Raw genomic sequence first — 12,186 nt, 5'->3', positions numbered from 1 at the left:
AAGTTGCATTAACATTTCCTCCCAAATCCAGAAGGAAAACCACACTGGGCATGTGGATGGGGAGGTGTGGTAGGTTCATGAGGGATTTATACTGCTCCACTCAGGGAATGTCAAGAGACACTTCAGCTCTTGGGAAGAGGGGAGCTGGCAGAACACGGCAATTAAGAATACTATTTTTATTATACCATGTGCAACAGCTGAAATCCCATATAAACCACATGTATAGGAGTTATTTTGTAAGGAGACAGGATAAATAAACCAATATTCACTTTCATACCACCACTGGTTATGAAAGAGGCATTTGACAGTCAGTCAGAGGACATGTAACCAGCACATGCCCTCAGAAATGCAGGTACACTCCTTACCCAGAGACAACCCCACCCTTTACAAGCTATTATTCCTCCACCCCAAATTAACTGACAGCTCAAACATCCCAAATTTGCCCTTCCAAACAGCCCATCCCTGCCAGGATGAGGGCAAAGAGCAGTTTGTGGCACAAAAGCCATTCAGGGCACTGCTGTTTATGGGACTTAGAGAAGTCTTCCCTCAAATACAAGTTCTTTTCCACACCCACCATCCAGGCCTCCTCCTACCCCACTTTTATTTTCCACAGGAGTTAAGCAAGCAAAGCTATTTATTACAGGCATGGACACACCCCCTTTCACCCCAAAACATGCCCCTCTTTGCTACAGCATTGGGAACCCCACCTCAATCAATCCCAAGGAAGATGTACCCCCAGTTTTGGCCATATTCCAGCACGTCCCTCAGGCTGTGGATAATCCCCTTGGAGAATGGGATCCTGCATGGCACTTGACCATGGAATTGAGCTGGGACACTGAGATGTGAGCTTTCAGACCACGGTTAGAAGTTTTAATCTCATTTTTTACCCTCCTTGACAGCATTGCCACGACTTTCCCAGGCAGGGAAAACACAGAGTAGTTTGTTCCACTGGTTGGAGCTGCAGCACCTCCCCGAGCTCAGACACTTCTCCACAACAGCCAGCACAAAGCTCACGGGTTGGGCTTTTCTTTTCTGAATTTTTTTGCCCTAAATGTGTTTGATTTTTGCTTGAAAGAGACAAAAATCTCTGAGCTCCATCTACCTGTAACCCCTCCTGCCTAAGCAGCTCTTTCCATGTGCTGCAAATCACTTGGAAGTGGGATGTGGAGGAGGAGTCACCCAGGGATTGCAAGGGATAACCCCTGGGCAGGTGAGCTCTGCCAGCGTGACATACACTGAATTAGGTGCTGAGTGATCTCCATTATACAGCTATTTAGCTCCTCAGATAAGCCCGTGGCTGTGCTTTATACTTGTATAAACAAATAATAATTGCAAGTCTCCATGAAAATTTGAAATATAAGCAAAGTTCTTTACCTGAGCACAAGCAAAGGAAGTTTTTGCAAGTCTTCGGACAAATGTCTGAGAAGAGCTGAAACATAATTCGACCAACTAGAAAACAGTAATAAAAAAATAAAATTAAGAGTTTTATAACTCTTTGGAATAATAGGGGAAAGTCTCCATATAAATAAATCAGCATTTGTGAAAGTATCATTTTCTGAGAAAAAGCTGTTTCATTAAGCAGAATAAGAAAGCATCTTAAATATGCAAATATTAAAATAAGCTGCAAGGAAGAACAATAACAACTGTAAAAAATTAAGTAATATCATTACAGTTAATTTATTAACAATTCTAATGACCTCATTTTGATTTGAACCTGGAAAGCCAAACTGACTTACTAAAATAGTTTATCATGTCAGATCTGTTTTGAGAAAGATTTGCCATAAACACAAGTCCTCAGAGAGCTGGAGGAATTCCCTCCCCAATTACCATGTTTATACAAATGCATTAATAATCACATTTCCACAGTTTTCCCTGGGATCATGACCTAAAAAGTCCAATTTAGTTTCATACCATGTTAAGGATTACGGATGCATTGGTGCTTTTGGCCTAAAATCCTTTAGTTTAAAACCAAAACAAAACAATAAAACAATAACCAGATAAACCAAATAGGAAAGATGAAAGGCAGGCAGGACTAATTGCCAGATACTATTAACTAAATATTACTTTCTCCTTTTGTTATCTACCTTCTAAAACTACATTAAATCATTTTTCAGCCATATTTTAATAAAGAAAAGTATTTTAAAACTGATTCATATTTTCTATTCCATTTTCCAAGATACTGAGATGCAGAGTACCAAAAAAAAAAAAAAAAAAAAAAAACAAAAACCAAACCCAAACCATTCCCAAATATATGAAATCTTTAGAAAATACATAATTAGCACAGAAAAAGTTGTATCTACAGGTTGTGAAATAAAACCATAGAAGCCACACTGTTGGCCAGCATTACAAGAAGACCAGTAACAATCTATCAATGAGCACTACACTCTAGTGGTGCACACTGGTAAGACTTCAAGGATCATTTAAAAAAGTAACTACTCCAGGAATAACTTCTCTTTTCTTCCCTTTAAAGAAAAAAAAAAAAAACCAACCTGAAGTTGAAATGTATTTCATTTAATGCCAAAAAAAAAAAATTAAGAGGCTCCCAAGAAACTGCATTCAATTTTAAGGCTTTGTCCAAATATATACAATTATAACAAGGTGAATTGTTGGCTCAAAAAGGAAGGAATGAAATAACACCACCTGAATTTTGTACTCTTAGGTAAAAATTCCAGATGCCTTCAGCTGTTGAAATGTCTGTGTCTCATTAAGTGCAGTAAGAATGTTCTCTAAGCATTCATCATTACAGCAGGAAAATCTAAAGGACATGGGCAGGGAGAGTGTCCAAAGAATGAAGAAATAGGGAATATTCATGGATCTCACATCGAACAGCAGCTCTGTAACTACCATGATGAAAAGGGAGTTATTTGGAGGTAAAGAAACCATTATAAGCTGTGAGGATTGAAGATTCATACAAAGAACACAATGGAGGAGACACTTCAGCAGAAAAGTTACCCATTTCCATCAGAGCCCAGGAATCCAGGAGAACAGAAGTCCCATTCCCATTCTTCTGCTGGAAAAGTGCTGAACTGAAGCAAGTGCTTTAGAAAGCCATGGACAGATCTCATAGAATCATAGAATAGAATCTCAGACTGGTTTGGGTTGGAAGGGAACTTAAAGATCATCTTGTTCCACCCCCTGGTAAGGGCAGGGAAACCTTTCACTCTTCCAGGCTGCTCCAAGCTCCATCCAACCTGGCCTTGGACACTTCCAGGGATGGGGCAGCCACAGCTTCTCTGGGCAACCTGTGCCAGGGCCTCCCCACCCTCATAGCCAAGAATTTCTTCCCAATATCCAATCTAAACCTGCCCTCCTTCAGCTTAAAGCCATTCCCCTTTGTCCTGTCCCTCCATCCCTTCTCCCAAGTCCCTCTCCAGCTCTCTTGGAGCCCCTTTGGACACTGGAAGGGGCTCTCAAGTGTCCCTAGAGCCTTCTCTTCTCTTCTCCAGGTGAACACTCCCAGCTCTCCCAGCCTGCCCCAGAGGAGAAGATCCCTCCTGCATTCACTGTGTGAAATAACACATGATGTTTTCCAGGGAAGAAGTTGCCACTATCCCCATTCTCCTCAGAGAAGAGAAATACAGCCCAGCTGCTGATTCCAAGGTTCCAGCTGCTGATTCCAAGGTGCCAGCTGCTGATTCCAAGGTGCCAGCTGCCAAATAACTGGGAGGTGTCAGTGCCTGCAGGCTCCAGAAGGGACTTTTAGCCTTAGGCATAAATTGTAGGATTCTGGTTGCAAGTCCTACTTATAATTCCATCATATTTAGCACTTTAAGCAGCAGACACCACTTCTTTATTTCTGGTGGAAGAACATTACCTTAAGTTCTTAAGATGATAGCAGAAGATGGGAAAAGGCACATTCACAACTAAGGCATCAAGACTTGAACATGTCTTTCCCTAAAGCTTTGTCATTAACAAGGTGCTCATAGAATCATGGAATGATTTGGGCTGGAAGGGACCTTAAAGATCACCCACTTCCATGGGCAGGGACAGCTTCCATCAGACCAAGCTGCTCAGAGCCCCATCCAGTCCGGCCTTCTCACCCCTTTCAACTCCTACAAACTGTAACACACATTTCCAACACCCAGAGGTTACAGATCCAGACTAAAAGAGCACTTTCTCCTCCATAAAACCTGAAGTACTGCTTACCCAGTTCTATCCAACAGCACAAAACTCTGCTGCCTCCTCATCCAACAGAAACCCCACGCTGTGTATCCATCTGCTGGGTTACTGGCTGTGTTTTACTCCAGCTCCATGAATACCATTATCACTGGAAGGTTATATGTTCCCCTGACAAACAGGCAATTAAATGTGTCAGGAAAGATCAAACACATTTTCACACCTTGGTCAAAGATGGAGGAAATGACAGCCGTTAATAAAAAGATTAATGAAAATATGCACGATTAGAACCTATAAAAAAAAAGTCTCATTTTAAACTTGAGGTGAGGTACATGCAGATATAACAGAGATTAAGAAAAAAAAAAAAGCATTTGAGATGCCACTTATTTCCTCAGATTTAGACACTTCTTCTCCAAAATGATCCCTCACTACTGAGAGAAAATTTCCAATGCTTTCTTCAGCTTCATTTCCCTGATGTGAAGGTTTAAGTTAACAGATCAGGGAAGGAGCTCTGTGACTAACCATAATATTTGAACAGGAAATGAAAACAAACAAACAAAAAAACTGCTAAAAAGAGACAGTCAAGCAGGCAAAGGCTGCTCCCAAACCTACCCAGAGCCCTCAGTTGGCTTGAGCCACGAAATGAGCCTGCACAGATCTCACTTGCTGGGATTATATGTACCTATTATTTGTAAAACAACACTTCAGTGAAGTATTATTTTTTGGCAGGCTTTCATTTTTTAAAGATTTTTAATAGAAATTAGAATGATGAAAGATGTACATTATTAATAACTATAAATGCAGCACTTGCTGTTTGTGAAGTCTGAGATTTTTGAAGCTGGATTTCATAAAGTGCTCTCTGAGGCTAATGAGCTGCACCACTTAGAGAAACTTTGTTTTATTTTGTTTTTGAACTCCCAAACAAATTTTTCTGCTGAGGAAGAACTAGTATTGATTCAAATTAAGTGGTAAAAATTCAGGGTAGGAATATCCATGCTATGTTAAAATAAGGGCAAAGTTTACTAAAATAATCATTGATTTCAAATGTTTACTGTTTCAAACGTTAATCCTCTGATTAAGCTGCTTAACTTTTTTCCAGAAGAACTTTGGGAGCCAAACATAAATTGTTTTTTAAGTTATTTTCCATATCATGTGAACTGTTTTGGTTTATTATATTTAGACCACACCAGTATCAATTTCTGATACACGCTCCCAAAATAAACCTAGTTATTCAAAATTATCCCTATTGGGTTTGATCTTTTTCTCGGAGGAAAACCAAGGAAAAGGCACTTTTCCCAGGATATGAGCAGGGATATCCTGCTGAAGGAGAAAGGAGGGATTACAACCATGAAGACAGTGATGCACAGACTGAGGCCAGGAAGGCTGCCAAGGGCCCAAAGGCTCAGACAGATTTGCATTCAAGTTTAAGTAACAGCTCACTAAAAGGACTGTATTTGAATTTTATTAGTTTATTTATCCCTAAAATTTGTGAACACTAAAGGCACATAAATCTAAAGACATTGCTTTAAAGTAGAAGTGTGGCTACAGTGTAAGAAAATAAAAGCTTACTGGGGAAAAGAATAGATTTTATTTAAAAGATGAGTTGAAGGAATGGATGTCCCAGTTCCCCCGAGCAGAGGATCTGCAGTCCTGACACATTGACACTTTGCTAACACTTCCCTGCCCCTTCGCAAGGAAAACAAACTTCTTTGCCCAGCTCCCTGCTAATCCCAATCTTCCACAAACACTGCCTGGAGCTCCCTCCATTCCACTCTTCCCTGGTCTCCACAAAACCAAACATATTCCAGTACTGCACACAAAAAAATTCACAGAGATGTGGAAGTGAGAGGCTGCACTTCTTCTCCTGGCACAAGAGGATGCTCACTTTGCCTTCCATTCACTCATCCAACTTGTTCCAGGCCTCAAGGTGAGTTTTCAAGTATTTTATCCTGCACTGACAACAATCCTACAGGATGACTGGATCACAACTTTTATTAAACTAGTTCCCTGCAATCTTATATCTTGTCTCCCTTGACAAGGGCTCCCCACACAGGATCCCCCTTGGCTCCTTCTCTACCAGACACAACTGAATTGCAAATCAGCTCAGGGACAGTCCAAGTGCTGATCTATTTTCTGCCAAAATACAACTTTTTCCCTTCAAAGGACTCAAAAGTTAATGTGAAGGCAGTTGAGAACAGTTTCTGTCTTTGGGAAAGGCAATAAACCCCCCTAAGGCATCCCTGGGATACTACTGGAGGCACAGGACTACAAGGAATTTTACAGCAGGGTTTGTCTCACATAAATTTATAGCAGCTGAAATCCCCAAATACACCAAACTTCAGGCAAAGGGGATGAGAAAGAGAAAAGTAAGGAAAGAACAGACTGACTGATAAGGGAAGGGACATACCAGGAAAGGAAGAAACTGAAGTGGAAGAGTGAGCAAAGGGTCAAACAACAACAAAAGACAGGAGAAAAAAAGAAATGAAAAAAATTCTTCTGTGAATAAAAATGAAACAAAGCAATAATTAGTAAATATAACATACTTTATGAGGGACAAAGTCAGTCAGGAGTGGGGTGAGGAGGGGAGATGTGGGAAAAAGTTCTTGGATGGCCACATGAAATGCTAGAGCAGCATCTGTGACATCCTAGTGGGACATCTGTTCCAATTATCACGGTACCTGCAAGACTGGAGCTTCACACAGACTTTGCCTCATAGAGTAAAGACAGAATTATTTAAATAGGCATCTGCTGCCATCCCCAAATTCTTGGAATGCTGTAAGCACTTTAATCCTATGTGCATGCTGCAAGCAGCCAAATCCATTGGTGAGGGGCCCAAAAGAAGGGAGAGGTGCAGCCTGTGCCAGGATCAAAATAAATGTTTACTCCTGATTTATTCCTCGTTTGCTGTTTAAAAATTACAAGCCACAACGTGCATTCAGAAAAAAAAAATGCTTAACAGGCAACTTCCTAAAAGCAGCCTAAATTTAGACTCAAAAAACACTAAGCCCACAAAGTTTGCCCCACTGTAAGAGGCACACACAAGCTGGCACCAAGTTCCATTCCAAGATTCTGTAGCTAAAATTAAAATATGGACACAAAAGCTGTAAAAAAAAAAAAAAAAGCTTCTGAAAGCACAAGCAAAGTGACATTATTCATGGCTGCATTTTCTAAGGGATCTAATTAGAGTAAAATTAACCTTACTTTTAATTGCTACAGGTATTCTGACAAATGCTGGGAAAGCAAAGCCTGGGAGGGGGAAACGTTTTTGGACTCCAAGCAACCTCCAGTGTTAAAAAGGACACAGGTTTGTGTTCTGCAGGCAAAGAGGTGCCTCCAGTGCTGCAAGAGGCACATTCTCTTGTCTCTGCATTTTGTGGAGATGTTAGTTCAGCTTTTCAGTGCAGACAGGGTGGGGGCAATGCCCTATTTCTTTGCTAACAACAAACAGCAGGGCTGTTCTTCTCCCCAGATCTGTCTCCCAGCATCTAACAAAGATGAAGGAGGAGATTGGCTCGTTTATTGAAGTCAAAGCAGTAAAATGTTAATCTGGAAATATCTGCTGGCAGTTTAGAAGTTAAATTTAATACCTCAGTAGTGTCAGCAGGAGAGCACAGCTCTCAGAGTTAGTGCTTGGTGTCATCTGGAAGCACTGATTTACCACTCGATTCAGCTTTTGAAGGTCATCTCACAGCTAAGGGAGCAACGTTTAAGCTTTTTAAATATATCCTTAAATCCCGAGGCACAGTTGCACAGTGAATTAATAAACAGGCACCAGAACAAAGCAGAATGACAAGATCGTGCACAAGTCCCACCACCAACATCTTACAAATTGGCACATTTTCCTGCAGAAACACCAGTCATTAGTCAGGTGCAATAAACCCAGCAGGGCCCCCAGTTTGAGACGCAGCTGGGAGATTCCTGTTACTTAGAAGAGAAAATAAATGCAGACAGCCACAAAAAGTGAGCCAGAGCCTTGGGTCTGCTCCAGGTAACCCAAGCTCTGCACCACCAGGAACACAGACGCTGCAATTCCTCCCTGACACCGCTATCAGTCATCAATCCCAAACAGATTTTGGGGGAAAGCAAGGTAATCCACTTTCACTCGAGATGCACAGCCCGGGGCTGAGGAGGGGACGAGGCAACAAAAGCGATTATGAAATGGGAGCAGCAACCTGAGCATAAAGAGCAGAGGAAACAGTGCAGGGAGAGATCCCTCACATGGAGATTCAGAACAAAAAAAACCCAAAAACCTAAAAAGATTAAAAACAAATGAGATGAAGAATGAATTGTCCTGGCTATAAATCAATGCCATTAAACTACCATCCCTAACTGGAAACCTACACAATCTCAACATTTTTAGTCATCTCATCCCATAGTAAATCCGAATTTAAAGCAACAGAACATGTCAAAACTCCACTTACATCAACACTTTTCAATAAAACTATTCAGAAAACACACTGTTAATCAAAATTACTCAGGCAGGATCTACAATAGCAACAGATTTATAGATATGCCCTATCAGGTCTCTGAAGTCAGAACAGAATCAATCTCTCTTTAGAAATTGTGGCGAAAACAAAAAGCTAAATGGGTTTCAGTTACATCTGAATGCAGCCGAAATTTGGAGTCTCAGAGATACAGCCTCTTAATTCAAAGGCTTTCAGAGAAACATTAAAGCAGAAAATGAAAGTGAAAGAATAAATGAAGCCACCCCGTACATTCATTTTCTCTGAGAGACAAGTAGTAGCAACATAAAGCACCGAGTTGTGTGTGAGACAACTGACACGCACCGATAAATACACATTCATAGAAGGATGGGTAAGAAAACCTGTACAACCATTTTCACAGAGAGGGGAAATCACCAGAGGGAACCAAGCAGCTATTCCAGGATTAAAACTCACAGTCTACCACTCATGGGAATTACACTTCCCATAGGGAAAACACGAGTTAAGAGATGGATTTATTTTAATTATTTTTTTTTTTAAACAGCCCACTTGGTGAGATAACCTATGACTGAATGGTCACTTCTTCTTTTACATTCAAAAGACTCATTTCGAGCGGGAGGAGGAAAGATTTAGTCCTGATGACCTCCTGAGGTCCCTTCCCAATTTTAATTACTGTATGATTAAAAATACTTATAGGAGTAAATCTCCAGCCTCCTTACAGCTTGCCCCAATTTTCCACAGTTTATAGAGCTGGTATAACAAAGGTATAATAGAAAAGGTGTAACACATCACCAGACAGCTTTTTACCTTCAGAAACAGAGTTTACGAGCCTCTCCAAACCTTTAAATTCAGGTGTGCAAATAAAAACCGAACCCGGGAGAGAACCAGGAGCGTCCAGCACCGCAGAAAGCACCAGAAGTTATTAAAAAGTAACTCAGAAATAACACGTCCGTGGCCAAACTCGCTGCTAGCGGCTTGGGCCCATCATCGAGGGGCGAAAACGCGGTGAAAAAGCCCCCAGAGCGCAGCCTCACCTGGCTCCCTGTTGATCTCGATCTCGAAGAAGCACTGGGGCCGGTCCTGCACCCCCATGGCCGCCCCTCGGCCTCGCCACCTGGACACAAAGCACAGAAGGAGCCCCCGCGGTCCCTCCTCCCGTCCCTCCCTCCTCACCCGGGGCTTCAATTACAGCGGGGCGGCCCCTCCCGCCCCCCGCCCCCGCCTCAGCCCCGACCCTCCGCCGGCGGCGGGCGAGACTCGCCCTCAGGGCACTCGGTTCCTCCCAGGCGGGCTCGGCGCCGTCAGCGCGGCCCATCCCCTCCTCCCATCCCACCCCATCCCGGTCCCCTCGCAGCCCTTCCCGTCCATCCCTTTCTCCGGGGTTTTTACCTGGCGGCTCCGGCGCTTTGTCCCCGCACGGCGCCCCCCGGCTCAGCCCCCGCTGTCCCCGCCCCGCCGCCAGGCGGCGCCGCCGCCGCCGCCGGCCGCCATTACCCGCCGGGGCTCAATGGCCGCGCCGGGCGCCGCCTCCTTCCCCGCCTTTCCCGCCCTCTGCGTGAGGGGAAGGCGGCGCCGTGAGGGGATGAGCGAGAGACCTCCCCCGTCATGTTTAAAAGGATATCTGTTTGGTTGTTTTTTTTTTAATAATAATTAAAATAAATCCAACTTTTAACTCGTGCTCTCCCGGGATGGGGGGGGTTGGTGCGGGCGACAGCGCCATGAGGGGATGAGGGCTCCGCTCCCTCCGTGGCGTGACCGACATCCCCCGGTGCCGTGCCGCGTTTAAAACGATGAATGCTTAAAAAAAAAATAATTAAAATAAATCCAGCTCTTAACTCGTGCTTTCTCCCTGTGGGAAGTGTAATTGCCCATAAGTGGTGGGCTGTGATTTTAAATCCTGGAAATAGCTGCTTGGTTCCCTCTGGTGTTTTCCCCTCTCCGAAGAAATGGGAGCGCAGATTTGCTTACCCATCTCTCTGGACGTGGCTCAGGGAGGAGGAAGAGGGGCTTTACAGAATAAGTAACATGAATAAATAGCAGAATAAATAACCATTAGAGAATAAATGACGTTTACAGAATAAACAATCCCCACAGGGGGATGTTCCCCCTCATCATCATACCCAGGCAGGGTTGTGGAGCTGAGCAACCTCCCCCCTCAGCTCCTTCACCCCTTTAATTCGAGAAGCCTGAGATGATTCCCTGCGAAGGGAAGATATTTTTGCGAGCATAAAAAAAAAGTCCTCAGAAGATTATGTGTGGAAAAATGTTCGCTGCAATGCGTTCATCACATGGGGCTGCCCTGGTTCTCCCTCAGGATGGGAACGTGGGGGATCATCCTGCCCCTTGCTCAGCCTCAGCCCCGCTACATCTTAGGATCACCCCCCAAAATGAAACCCAAGACATTCTAATGATTGCAGCAGGCCATAGGTTATTTATTCGGAGTTTGGGGTTTTTCCAGAGCGTGAAAATGATAACCAGAAATTGAAGCGTCAAACTGCTCAGGAAGGAGTATTAAATCTGTAAATCCTCAGCCTAACGCGTCCTTCTGGCCGACTTACTTCAAACTGAGGATGTCCAGCAGCTTAAAAGAGCTTTTCGTGTAGCCCATCAATTTAATTTATATAAATACTCCTGTAACATTACCTTTATTAATTCCAGAAAGAAGTTTTGTCTGTTTCTAAACAGGGAGAGGGCACTTACCCAGTCCTCACCACCCGAGGAGCAAAACGTTTCCAAATGCTTTCCAAAAGTTGTACAAACCAGAACTCATTGCAGGAATTTTCCCTGGCAGCAGAATCTGCAATTATGTCCTTGTCTGAGGAGAAATTCAGACGAGGTTTTAGATGAAAAAAATCCCCTGCTGAGAATAGAGTAGCAATGCTGAAATCAGAGGATATTTTAGAAGTCGGGAATGCGGCAAAAGTGGTTTTTTTTTTCAGATGTAATTTGTCTATAGTTTAATGGTTGCTGTCACCACAGTATTTGAACATCTCATGAAGTTTTAACACCTAGATTCTGTCCTTATTAGGGCTGATACCACATGATTGTGCAAGTGGTCCCTAAGGAATCCTGTCACTGGAGTTGTCACACAGGTTTGCTGGTCCTTGGGGATACTTGCATGGTAAGCTATCAAAAAATGTGAAAAAAAAGTGTAGCACAGTCTGGTCCTAAATTATTTAGCTGTGAAATGCTCTTATAAAGCAGTAGGGTGTTATTTACCTCACTTTTACATGGTAACTGAGAAACAAAACTACTGAGAAGTTGAGTTATAGTAGGTCTGCAGGAATTCCTTGCTAGAATCAAAATTTGACAGCACGTCTCCTTGATTTCCTTAATCTTCAAATAAATTATTAATTCCCTTTTACCTGCACTTTTTTTGCTTTTCTGTCCTCAGAATGTGAACTTGCTAGAGGCAGATGAAAAAAATAAATAAGTAAAAAGTCTCAAAAAAACATGGAAATGAACTACTTGCTCTTGATGAAAGTAGTAAACACTGTGAGCAATAAAAAAAGAGTTAATTTCAAGCCCTGATTATTTTAATAAAGACACAAATTGGAAAGAAGTTCTGATCCCTTGAGAGATAAGCTCTTAAGATCATGTCTAGGACTACAGCTGATAAATATGCAGC

General features: G+C 42.7%; 1 protein-coding gene across 7 annotated transcripts in view; it reads right to left on the bottom strand.

Moving 5' to 3' along the window:
• The window catches only part of NKTR (natural killer cell triggering receptor), a 39,325-nt gene extending 29,323 nt beyond the window's left edge, over positions 1-10,002 (bottom strand). For 4 of the 7 annotated variants that reach the window (XM_064639532.1, XM_064639537.1, XM_064639558.1 and 1 more), the window contains exons 1-3: positions 9,948-10,001; positions 9,593-9,672; positions 1,375-1,449 (exon numbers count right to left, since the gene is read on the bottom strand). In XM_064639532.1, the coding sequence (XP_064495602.1) occupies positions 1,375-1,449; positions 9,593-9,650 (133 nt within the window). In that variant the 5' untranslated portion in view covers positions 9,651-9,672; positions 9,948-10,001. Of the gene's footprint in view, positions 1-1,374; positions 1,450-9,592; positions 9,673-9,947 lie in introns of those variants that run through there. The other 3 variants (XM_064639545.1, XM_064639551.1, XM_064639572.1) reach the window with 2 other exon arrangements.
• Positions 10,003-12,186: the final 2,184 nt, after the last annotated feature.

This window comes from Pseudopipra pipra, chromosome 1 (assembly GCF_036250125.1).
Source record: "Pseudopipra pipra isolate bDixPip1 chromosome 1, bDixPip1.hap1, whole genome shotgun sequence".
Taxonomy (NCBI): domain Eukaryota; kingdom Metazoa; phylum Chordata; class Aves; order Passeriformes; family Pipridae; genus Pseudopipra; species Pseudopipra pipra.
This window is presented reverse-complemented; position numbering and strand designations above follow the sequence as displayed.